The sequence below is a fragment of the Dysidea avara genome, chromosome 8 (genome assembly GCF_963678975.1).
Source record: "Dysidea avara chromosome 8, odDysAvar1.4, whole genome shotgun sequence".
NCBI lineage: Eukaryota > Metazoa > Porifera > Demospongiae > Dictyoceratida > Dysideidae > Dysidea > Dysidea avara.
This window is the reverse complement of record NC_089279.1, coordinates 15634381-15647692: the sequence shown is the minus strand read 5'-3', so window position 1 is coordinate 15647692 and position 13312 is coordinate 15634381. Positions and strand designations below refer to the sequence as shown.

General features: G+C 37.5%; 1 protein-coding gene and 1 long non-coding RNA gene across 2 annotated transcripts in view; one reads left to right on the top strand and one right to left on the bottom strand.

Annotated features, from left to right (window-relative positions):
* LOC136264088 (uncharacterized) overlaps window positions 1–13312 on the top strand; it is a 238778-nt gene that overhangs the window by 59049 nt on the left and 166417 nt on the right. Inside the window, exons 5-6 of the mRNA XM_066058779.1 lie at window positions 4612–4728; window positions 4776–4991. Coding sequence (XP_065914851.1) covers window positions 4612–4728; window positions 4776–4991 — 333 coding nt within the window. The remainder of the gene's footprint in view (window positions 1–4611; window positions 4729–4775; window positions 4992–13312) is intronic.
* Window positions 9212–11490, bottom strand: LOC136264091 (uncharacterized). The gene is made up of 3 exons (XR_010704951.1): window positions 11409–11490; window positions 10038–10109; window positions 9212–9527 (listed from the first exon to the last, which is right to left on the bottom strand). It is a non-coding gene; the product is annotated as an uncharacterized lncRNA (long non-coding RNA).

The following is a 13312-nucleotide window of genomic DNA, read 5'->3' as shown; positions in this document are numbered from 1 at the left end:
CTGCACTGATTCCACTTTTTACCGATACTTCAAATACCAAGTACTCAGCTGGGAAGTATCTGCAAGTACAAGTACCGATACCAAGTACCTTAAAGTAGCTAATTCATAGTTCACACATATATTATATATTGCATTTCATGGTATTCTTGTACATGTTTTCAGTATGGTTCATGTTTATAATGAAATAGCCAATCAAGATTCACAAAGCAGGAAGTCACTGAAATGCAAACCAGTGGATATTCCAGTATTCTTCTGGAGAAGTGTAGATAATAATATCATAATGGTGCTTACAAAAAAAAATACTAAAAATCACTTTTACCTGATTGCTCTATTAGAGTTATTGACTGTTCTAGTAGAGTATATTGATCTTTTTCTCAGTAAAGCGTTTTCACACATAGGTTTCAGCATAGATCAGTAATTTTGCTGGTAGCTCTATTGGTGGTATACTTGATGCTTTTAGGCATCCACTGTGCTAGTAAAATAAGCAAGTACAAACGAACGTTAGTTTATTCTCGCACGTGATAAGAATCGGTATTTGAAACAATATAATGGCTGATTCCGATACTTCATGAAAACAGCAGTATCAGCCTGATACCAATACCGATACTAGAATCGGTGCAGCCCTACTTTTAAGATGATCACTCCATTTGTACAGCGATTTTCAAAGCATTACTCCAAGCGGTTGTTCTGGTAGGCATGGAAAGTAGATTTTTATTTTTATTTTTAAAGCTAATCTTGATTGCACAATTCTTATACACTGTTGGTTTTTTCATTGTATCTTCGTGGTTTTTAGCTCGATTTCTTTCAAACCACAAAATGTATGAGGTTGAATAGTGAACCTATTCACCCACCATATTTCAGTAGAGGTGTGCGATTATCTAGATATATCCGATTATCTAGATATTAGAAAACTTATTGAGATTAGGATGATAAGTTTATTTATCTAGATAATAGTAAACTTCCATAAATTTATACTCTTCAAAAAACTGTAATTTGCTAACCTTACTGGTTACATACCGTATAGTAAAAAACTTTGGCAGTAAAAAACTTTGACGAATTTGGCGAATAGCGTTCAATTTGCCAAAGTTTTTTTGCCAATTATTTTAGATGATCACACGAGCACATTGAGTCTCGCATTGAGTAACTAGAACTTGAAATGAAGGTCAGCTCATACCACCACACAATAAAGATCGAACTGACTTTGGAGATCTTGATCTTCCTAGGAATGTGTCCCACAGTTGTAAGCACTCCTTAGGGTAGCATTTCCAACCAGCTTCCTGTTCGCACGTCAGTTAGTTTGTCGTCTCGTGATGGATTTGGCCAAATACTTTGATATACGTGATAACGATAACCTTTGCTACTGGAGTTCACTGAGAAGCAAATACGGTTGCTCTCGGCATCACAGGAGATAGAGAAGCACGCCTTTGCTAGCACATCGTTAGATCAGTAGCTACAAAAATACTGCTACAACAACAACACTAGCTACCTATACAGTTACTACACTATACTTAACTGATGAGTTGGTACCTTGTCATTTTATCCTTACCGAGATCCTTACGTACTGTACAGTAAAAACTTTGGTGGTAAAAAACTTTGGCAAATATTATTTTCAATCTCCAAAGTTTTTTTCCATCAATTTTTTCAACAGAGGGGTTCTTCACACTTTTTTACCACCAAAGTTTTTTACTATACAGTAATTGGCAGTTGACTAAAATAATGCATTTGTTTCAATTATCTAAATATGTTAGATAATCGAGATACGTTCAAAGGAAATATTGAGATATGTCTAAGTTTGTTTTCGCACATCTCTAATTTTCAGCTTCTTCCCATGTGCGGTTTACCCTGTAAGCGTGACAACATACTGGTGTTATTTTTCGTGAATAATTGCTAATAAATCCATGACTGTTTATCGTATTTCAGCCAAACTTAGTACCAGGAGATGTGCCTTTATATCTTCCTTCTGTGTGCGAAATTTCAAAGCAATCGAATATGGCATTCACATTTTATGGCAGTTTTTGTAAAGTGTGCAAAAAGAAGAAAGTATTAAGGAAGGAAAAAAAGAAAAACAACTAAGAAACTAAGCCAATTTTTGAAGTCGCATATCTCAGGAATGCTTGAAGCGATTTCAATCACATTTGGTATGTGGAGTCCTGAAGTTGGCTGTCATGTTCACAGCAAAATTTGTCTTGTTTCGTAAAGGAAACACAGAGCTGTGGAGGTGTGAATATCGTGTTTTCTTTCTTCCTGTCAACATACTCACGCTGGTGCGTGCTAGTTTCTTTGCCGCATGACACACTATCGTGTGTCTTGATGACGTATCTCTTTTCTGACACTATATCTACCGTGCACCATAATTATTCTCAGTATTGTAGTCCATGCAATAGGAAAAAAGCCATGAAACAAGAAGGGATCACTGAAAAAAGCCATAAAACAGGAAGGGATCACTGAAAAAAGCCATGAAACAAGAAGGGATCACTGAAAAAAAGCCATAAAACAAGAAGGGATCACTGAAAAAAGCCATGAAACAAGAAAGGATCACTGAAAAAGCCATGAAACAAGAAGGGATTGCTGGGTGTAATGTAAACCACAAATCCCTATTTTGACTCATCTCAAAATGACAGATCATGTAACTAAAATTTATGACACAAGTCAAAATAGGGATTTGTGGTTTACAATACCAGCCCAGCAATCCCTTCTGTTTCATGGCTTTTTTCAATTATCCCTATTCCCCTTGTAAAATTTTCAATTTTAAATTGATATGATTACCAGTATTGTTTTTTTTTCTTACCTGGCTATCTTTCTTTACTATGAGATTGGATCAACTATGACTGAGCCACTTCTAGAGATTGATTAGGCTGGTTGTAATCCGTAAAGCAAACACAGGTGCAAGGCTGTGGTACATGTACCAGTGCAGTACTACAAGCAACAATCCTATTATAATGCTGGTAATTACGGAGCTATACAGTATCTTCCATTCGATATTAACAATAGAATCTTCTTCTACAAATCTGAGTTATATGCACTAATCTGTGGCACTGACAGCTCATCATCACCACAACTCTACTCAGAGTCTTTGTTTTCTTCTCTCCTGAGCACAGTGTCAGCGTAAATCCATTACAGAGATTGATAAACACGTGGTCTTTTCCTGTGTTGCCACTGCATCTAGTTCTTGTCAGGTGTCCGATTCTTCACTTGAATTCTTGAATTAATAAGTATCACACTATTCACTACATTATACTAAAGTTATCGGACCTAGCCTGATGTGGCTTAGCAAGAAAGTCAATGATTTTTGGTTGATGACTCACCATTAACAGACACCTCAGTTCCCATGCATTACTCAGTGAGACACGCGTATTGGATTGTTGTGTCTTCCATCTCATGCATTAGAGGTATAATATAGATTAGCTAAAGAAAGTGGCAAATTTTGTAATTTTTACAGGAATGTTACTACTGAGAGAAGATCTCATTGATAAGTAAGCAAATTTCACTCATTTAAACCCCAGTTAACATCTCAGGCAAGCCAGACTCCAATATGTTTAGCTTGCAGGCTAATTTGGGGACAAAATTGGGCAAGCCCAGGACTTCGTGGGGCATGCAAAATCTCTCAGACAAAAGGGGTAGTGCCACTGTTAATATCTGTTTGATTTGCTGCATCTGAGAGATTGCTATGCCAATCAGCATTACAGTTATTCTTCAAGCAGTATTACTGCACCCCTCCATCTTGGGATGCCAGGTTTGTTGTTAATTATTGAAAATAGTTTAAAATGGGTGAGTGGGTGGGGAAGCACCCTGAAACACTCCAATCACTGCAACTAGCTACTGATTATGAGGCAGACTGAACACTAGGTGCCAATACAAGGAGTAGACTGACAGTGCTACAAGTTGTGGCTTATGATAGTGTGAAACTGCTATCCCATAACATGCAAAGAAGTGATGCAATGCTGCAAAGAAGTGATGCAATGCTTTGTTAGCACATTCCAGATGGGTTGGGCCTGTTTGCATGTGATTGCATTATGCACTCCCATAGTGCCTGTTCTGTTAACTTCAATATACAAGTAAATTTGTATGTATCACACTAAGTGCACTTTACAGTGCATTAATGAACAATCACATGATTGCACCTTGTAGTAAATTTTAAAATTGATAATTACAGGGTGTGCTCCAGTACCCGGAGCACCTGTAGTTGTTATGCCCTTGTTCGATTTATTCTTTGGTGACCTTTACAGCTATATTTGCATTGAAAATTTATCATTCTTATCCTGAGACCTTATTTACAATGTAATAACTAATTTCAAAGTAAAAGGCTTGATCTAAGAAACAACTTGGAATTTTTGCTTGACAAATTCTTTTAGATTTATTTGCTCTTGAATATAAATTATTCATGGACAGTTGTTTCTTTCATGCACCAAGACTTAAATCATTTTACCAGTATAAGTAATACCTCAGGGAAATAATGATGAAAAATTAGTAAATTTTCAATTCACAAATGGCTGTAAAGGTCACTATACATCTGTAATGGCACTATATCACGATTGTGGAAAGTTTCATAATTGTGAATTGTTGGAATTATGTCTCTCTGCTAGTATGCATGTATCTAAACTCTCACTGTAGACTGCTCAAACATTGTACAACACTATGTTAAAGCTGAGAAATTTGGGACATCAAGATTATGTGAAGATAACAGAAACTGTTCAGTGTAATGGAAAACTGGAAAATGCTCTAGAAAAAGTATGTTGCACTTATGTAACAAGTATATTAATCATTATCTTCATCAGGTTAGTAGTGCAGAAAACAAGTTGAAGAAATGGAGAATCAAAATTAGTAATTTGTACAAAGATTATAATGAGTTGCTGTTTTTCAGTGTATCCAAAATCCTTTCAATTCATGAAATCCTAAGAAATTTTTTTTCTGTTGATAAAGTGTTGCAAGAAATAGGATTTTTATTTAAAAATGATGATGAAGCTATGAATTCATTAAGGGTGGCAGTAGAGGTATGTGTAAATGCAGTTTATTACTTATCATCATCTACATGTGAATATAAAGATATATTACATAATATTAATTGAAGTCATTGTCATATACTACACAAGAAGTTTAGGACAGATGTTGATACATTATACCGGTGGCAACTATGGCTAGTTCTTTTGTATATGAAAGAATTATCAGCCGCCAGGCTCTCTAGAGTAAATGTGATTCAGAAATAGAATGGCTAGCATAAGTGAATAAGAAATAAATCTAGTTAGGATTTAATATAATTAATTATATAATTATTTTTGCAATTGCTTAAATGGTTACCTTGTAAACTGTAGCTGCTTTGTCTTAGACTTCTAGTATGCATGTATAGTTTGGTATTAGACTTCATTCATGATCAAGACACACGGTAGTGTGTCGTGCGGCCCAAGAAGCCGGTGCCACACCGTGAGTATATTTACAGGAAGAAAGTAAACGCGATTTTCACACCTTTGTAGCTCCGTGATTCCTTATCCGATTGAAACCAAAGTTGCTACAGAAGTGCCAGCTAGGTAGGGGAGTCCACATTCCAAATTTGAAAAAACTCGCTCCAGCCATTTCCAAGATACGAGTGGCCAAAGTTTTGGTTTTTTTCTTCGTTTTTTTCTTCTTTTCGCACACTTTGCAAAATCCACCATAAAACATGAATGTGTGCTCGGATCGGGCTGAAATTTGGCACACGTAAAGGGCTCATTAATGTGAATCTCTGTACCAAGTTTGGTAGGAATCCGATGAACATTCACGGAGTTATGACCGATTATTTGCATAAAATTAGGTTGAAGGTCTGTCACACCCACAGGGTAAACCGCTTGAGGGAATGAGCTGAAAATTGCTATGTAGATGGAATAACTATCGTAGGAGTGCCTTTTTGTGGAATCCAGTTAAAGACCATCGAGATATGACACAAAACCCAACCTGTGTCAAAATTACGCGATCGATTTTTATGAACAAAAAAAACCCATTAGTTTTCACGCCTACCAGGCAAACCGCTTAGAGCAGTGAGCTGAAAATCGGTGTGTAGCTGGAATAATTATCATAGAAACTCCTTGCAGTAGTACAGAAGAATCGGATTATAAACCACTGAGTTATGATTCCAAAGCCAACTACGTGTAGCATATGCAAGATCGAGATACTCTAATAGAACAGTCACCCTAATAGAGCATTGAGCTACGTTTATAATTTACTCCATTATAGAATTATATTACAATGCAATTTATTCTGTAGGGAGTTCAGCTACAAACAAGTCACCCTGTAGTCAGATCAGCTAGAAGAAGGTACCTAATAGAGAGTTCAGCTACAAAGAAACCATCATGTAGAGAGTTCAGCTGCAAACAAATCACCCTGTAGAGAATTCAGCTACGAACAAATTGCCCTGTAGAGAGATCAGCTAGAAGAAGTTACCTTGTAGAGAGTTCATTTACAAAGAAACCATCGTGTAGAGAGTTCAGCTGCAAACAAACCCCCAATAGAAAGTTCCACTATGAACAGATCACGCTATAAAGAGTTGAGTTAGAAACAAGTCATCCTGTAGAGGGATCAGCTAGAAGAAGTCACCTTGTAGAGAGTTCAGCTACAAAGAAACCACCATGTAAGAGAGTTCAGCTGCAAACAAATCACCTGTAAAGAGTTCAGCTAGAAAGAAGTCACCCTGTAGAGAGATCAGCTAGAAACAAGTCACCCTGTAGAGAGTTCAGCTAGAAGAATTACATTGTTCAGTTACAAAGAAACTACCATGTAGAGAGTTCAGTTGCAAACAAATCGCCCTGTAGAGAATTCAGCTACAAACAAATCACCCTGTAGAAAGATCAGCTAGAAGAAATTACCTTGTAGAGAGTTCAGCTACAAACAAGTCATCCAGTAGAGTGATCAGCTAGAAGGATCACCTTGTAGAGAGTTCAGCTACAAAGAAATCACCCTGCTTCATCTTTTCTTCTTGCTGTGGTAAAGAAAAAAATGATAGGTTAAAAAGCCCTAAAGCCGGCCATAGGCCGGCTTTGGGGTATTTGGGGTATACAAATACAAAAAGAAGTGAAATCTAATCCAAAACAGCCAAGCTGTAAAAAAAGAGTGTGACCCTGAGAAAGGCTATGGTGAAAAAAGATATGAAATGTTAATAACAACAATTCAGGTGAATTTGGTGCTGCTTGGTCTTGGCACAAAATTCACCAGAATTGTCGTTATTAAAATTTTTACCACTGACCTACCATCACAGCCATTTCTTGGCCACCACCTTGGATTTCACATCTTTTTTTCACCATAGCCTTTTGGAGAGCCGCACTCTTTTTTTACAGCTTGGCTGTTTTGGATTAGATTACACATAACATGCAGCACTGCTAGTATATGTAGTACTGATAGATGGGTGGGCAAAGTACTTATCAACCTCACCATTTGTATACATGTATGCATCAGCATATGGTATATATGCAGTACTGTATAGTAGGGATCTTGAAGGTTTGTTGTAATTCCCGCTGGCCAGAAACCAACCTTGTAAAGTAAACACAGTAATACCAAGGTACTGAACCAAAATTTCCAACAACATTCAATGGGTTATCGGGCTACCATTACTTTGTTGGTTAAGACCTCAAGTTCTTCAATGATTGTTACCAGGTACAGTAGAGATGGAATGATATATAAATTTATTGCCATATTGCAATACACAAGATAGTGATACTGGTATCAATATAGTTTTTAATATACTGATTCATCGTGTATTGCAATAAATTAATCAGTTGTATCAACTTGAACATTATAGTGCTTAGCATAATTGAAATGCAAGTACCAGTTTGCAACTAAATTAATGAGTTAGTATTAGATTAGAGAAAATGTTCTGTCAGTCTTTTCTTTTAAGAAAACCTGACATACGTATGCACTGATTTGAAGTATTGCAATGTATCGTTGTATAGTGATATTTTTGGAACAACGTATTAATATTTTCAAATCCTATACCATCCCATCTCTATTACCAGACTCCCCAACTGCTGGGCCATCAACACTTGGCAGCCTAGCTAAATGTTTAAAAATGTCCTGAAACAATCCAAATAAGTATCAACCGTGTTGATTTGTATGCCGACTGACAAACTGACTGGCTTTGCTATTGTATTCATGCAGCACTACAGGACAAATGAGTGGAACTGCTTATGGATTTAGACCTGTGTCTTTGTGTGCATAGTCTATTTATGATTTGCTTTAACAATTGTTATACAAGGATCACTTACTATTAGAGGTGTACTGATATACCGATACATATCGTATCGGTGGCTGATATAGACATCAAGACTCACGGTAGTGAGTCGCGCGGCCAGTAAAGCAGAAACGCGCGCCGCAGACAATAAATGATGCGACCACTACGTGAGGATTTTACAGGAACGAACGTTGTCAAATTCGGTCTTCCTGTAACTCACCCGCCACTTACGCTATCCCTCTGGAACTCTAGAGTTGAACTCATCGTGTCACTAGTAACTACCACACAAGCAGTGAAGCAAATCCATGCCGATTGTTTCGTGATCGAGATTGCCGACATCAAAGGGGAAGTTTCATTTTTTATTATTTTTTTATCGCATGCGGTTAGACGCAACCGCAGTTGTATGCCTTGCATTCCTTTGTGCATTCCAAACATTGATTGCCCTGCTATCGCTTCAGTATTCACTCAATCGCCTCAAGATTCACATCATCGATTTCACCATACATGATTACCCTACAGTCGTAATTTCAGCACCAAACGAAGTTTCAGTCGTCCTCAGTCGACCTAGAGGCCAAATACAAATCCCAGATTGTTGTTTTCCGCAATACTCGCTTGGCATGTAGGGCAATGTATCTTTAAACTGTTCTAAAAGTTTCGTTCAGATTGAAACATATGTTTTCAAGAATGACTAGTTTGAAATTTGAATTTAGTCGCCCCCACGTAATTTGCTATCTAAGAATTTTACACGGAATTTAAGGAATGACGCAGAGCACAACTGCGGTCACTGGGTATTGATGAACTGGCGCTCTATGTAGTTAATCAGTGCATATAGCCACAAAGAAGTGTGCTGCCATAGATTATAGTTCACAGATATAATCTATGGTGCTGCATACCATCGTTCGTTTTTAAATTTAGTTGCCCCCACCGTGACGTAATTTGTCCTCTAAGGGCGCGGCTTAAAGAATGACACAGAGTACAACTGCGGTTACCAGTTGTTGACACAAGCTGCGAGTAATTAGCACATGTAGCTAGCCAATTGTCACCACGCATTATTGCATTTTATAACACCCCCACACAAAAATTACACATGTAATTACAACATACAGAGGACACATGAATACCAAACACTTTTCACAACAATAATGTAAGAATTGTACAATAATGACTGTAATATAACTGCTATGAAAATGTTTTCCAGTGGCCCGCCATGATAACAAGTCTCACATGACGGCATGTATATTCATCCAAGCACAATGGGAGTAACAAGTAAGTACGATGACAAGTTAATATGACTCCATTTGTAGAATCCAGATGAGTGGGTGTTGCTCCAGTATGTCTAAACAGTTAACAAACATTCCTGTTATAAATACGTGCTAGAGTTGCAATATAATAGTATAGTATTTAAATGCAACAATACATAGTCTCCATTGCATCACTATCAAACGACACTAAGTGGAGGATATTGTTGCATCTCTAGTATGTACACACTATCAGTACAACCTGTCTTAATGGCCACCAGTATAGAAAGACAACCTCTCTTGAAAAGCCAATTCCAATTGAGAATTTATACATTATTACCTGCTTATTGAGTGAAGGTGGCAATAAACAAGTTCCACCGTAATTTATACACGTGATCTGATCCTGTATATTCTGTCAGTGGATGAGATCCACTTGGCCAGGACAAAATGTGACTCAAATGTCCTAGATGATCCATACTCAACCCACTTATGACCCAGTGGCACAATGGAACTGAGTATAGGGAATACAACTATATTTATTTCTAAGATGTGTGGATGTGTGGACACATTACAACACATTACATGTACATACAAGACATGCTACGTACTGTTTTAGCATTTCAAGTCACCACATTATGTACGGACCAGCCAACAATGCTTCATAGTGCCCATCAGTAAACCTGAAGAAAAGTTACGAAAAATAAAAATTCACATAAGTACAATGAAACCTCATTAATATGGCCAGCTGTGGAACCACAAAATTTGGCCTGAATAACAAGGTGGCCTTATTAATGAGGTCATAAAGTACTGCTTAGCTATATTTGGGATCTACTAGAGGTGGCCAATATAATGAGGTGGTCTTATTAAAGAGGTGGCCACTAAGTGAGGTTTCACTGTACATACAGTTCACAATCACAATGGTGAACAATATTAATGGTTAACAATATACACTGAAACCTGCAGGTCACTTCTTGTGGAAGATTGCTCTCTACACTAAATGACACATTCAGAGATTGTATTTAGATGGATGATACAGTAACACATTGTGACTTCAATACTTGTGATGTGTCAATGCTAGGCAGCAACCATATACACGGCACCAACATCACACTTGCTCGCACACACAATTTTGCTCAAGATTTTACAAATTGATAATTAAGAGGTGTGGAAACTAGCTGTTCGCTCGAAAGACTGTGTGGCAGCTGTTTTCCTTCTGTACAAGTGGCCACCAAGACAGGTCCACTGTGGATGAAAGCCAGGCATTAGATATTTGGTATTTCATGTGTTGAAGGCATTCCAGGGCTTCCAGTAGTCTCAAATCTCACCACAGTTTACCTCAGGCAGTGTTGTGGTCACCACTAAACCACCGGAATGCTGTGTTATGTTCATCTTATGCTTGGCTACTATATTGTAGAACTGAAATGGATACTCTGAAAATATATCCTGTGGATGATGACTTCATCACTTTGATTCTTCATCAGGAGCTTATAAGGACCAATAGTGAAACTTTTACACTTTGGGCTGACAGCCAACTGCCTAAGTCTGAAACAGTGCCTTTGGTGCTCTAACAGATTGGCTGCCCCCTTGCTGCCAGCACTCACTGTCTCATACGCTGTCACACACTAAATCCATCTCTATAGCCAGTTAGAACATCATGCTTCTTACCTTTTTTAAGGCCACAAAATGCAGCTACCTCTTTAAAAAGCTAGGTCAGAAAATTTTTGTCCCTATGGCCTAAATAATGACCAGTTTTCACTGTACTATTAGTGATTAGTGATCATGGAGAATTATTTATTAAGATACTAAGATATACAAACGCTACAACCTCTAAATATAGCAGTAAATTTTTTACCCTGGTCCAATGTCTCGTAATAATCGTGAGAGACTCTACTGTGACAAATACATGTTTTCATGATATGTGCTAATCGCCTTTTTACAATTAAGTTTTACAACACAAATACATGTATAGTTAAACTCACCAATTGTGACTAAATCCCTTCAACACGAAAAGACAAGTAATGAGACAACCTTGGAGACAACAGCCTCAAGCCTATTCCGGTGCGCTTATTTAGTAGTGATATAAATTTTAAAGGCGTTTATTTACAACAGGACATAATTACACGCCCTTCTATTGTCTATGTACATACTTGCCTTTTCTTTACTATTCTCATTTCATTTCACAAGATCTCTTGGCAGGGGCATAGCTTCTTCGCTTGAACTAGTCAATGCTTCAAGTAGATAGAGATACTCTAATAGAACAGTCACATTTCTACAAGTGCCATATTTTTATATTGTAAGTCTGTAAGTAGCTAGTAATTTAAACTATACAATCCGATGCTAAGCAGAAGTTGTAACTATGCTAAATATTGATTGCTGTGTTACAGCTGTTTTGTGACTGCTCTAATAGAGTATCTTGATCGTTTTAATGCAGTACAAGATGAAAGGCAAAGTGTTATTAAGGGTTTACTAGTTAAAATGGGTGTTAGTTGACTGCAGTTGCATGCCACTAACAGGGCCGTCCAGAGAAATTAGAGAGCCCAGGGAAAAGAGTTAAAGAGGGGCCCAGTGGCAAGGAAGGGTCTAGATCCTGACTGCTCTATTAGAGTATATCGATCTTTCTTTAAACAGGTATTCAAGGGGCCCCTTTCGGGCTGGGGCAGGGGGAAAAATACCCCAGTTACCCCCCCTCCACCCCCATGTGGGCGACCCTGGCCACTAAAATTACAGTTATATTTTAATATTCTGTCACTGTAATCTTGGGTTTCTGTCAAAACCATGGAAACTCACCTACTGTTATCAACAGTGCGTTGCTTATTTGAACAAAAAGTATTGAAATCCCATCCAAAAACAGCTTATAGCTGTAAAAAAAGTGTGCGTCCAAGTAAAGCAGAGTTAACTACGACAAAAAGTAATGATATCATAATGCGGCCATGTGCGAGGTGTGCAAGTTGTAAAATTAATATTAGCTAATCAGATAATACAATGTTATTGTTAAAGTGTTAATGAGAACTATGTGATGCTGCTATTTTTAAGTGTGTGAGCATCTTCATAAATGCCACACAAATTTAATTCTCAATAAAGCAATGTGTATAGATTCTCTGATAGCAATAAATAGTTTGAGTTTGGCCGTCTTTCCTGTATACGGCAATGCTACGAACAAAGGAAAGGTGGCCAAACTCAAACTATTTATTGCTATCAGAGAATCTATACACATTGCTTTATTGAGAATTAAATTTGTGTGGCATTTATGAAGATGCTCACACGCTTAAAAATAGCAGCATCACATAGTTCTCATTAACACTTTAACAATAACATTGTATTATCTGATTAGCTAATATTAATTTTACAACTTGCACACCTCGCACATGGCCGCATTATGATATCATTACTTTTTGTCGTAGTTAACTCTGCTTTACTTGGACGCGCACTTTTTTTACAGCTATAAGCTGTTTTTGAATGGGATTTCTACTACATTGATTGGAGCCGATATTACTGCTAAAAACCAATACAATACACTGATATACAACTGGATTTTCTTGAGGATAACTGTCCAATGATCAAGCCACATTATAAACCCTATTATTTAGCTAACAAGGGTGGGAAACAGTAGTTATCTTCCTTGTCTAAATGCAGTTCACTACGCGAAGCCATCTAAGTGCATGGATAATTACTGTTTTGTTGTCACAAAGCTTACCAATCATAGAACAAACACTTATAGTGGTGGGCCTGGGGAAACAGCAAAAAAATGAGCCAAGAGCACAGCATAAAACAACCAGCCATCTCTACAAGCCATTAAAATGCAGAGTAATCCGGACTAATCTTGGCAGGGGCATGTTATAGTCTGAGCTGTCAATAGAGGCCACACCACCATGGGTAACCAAGC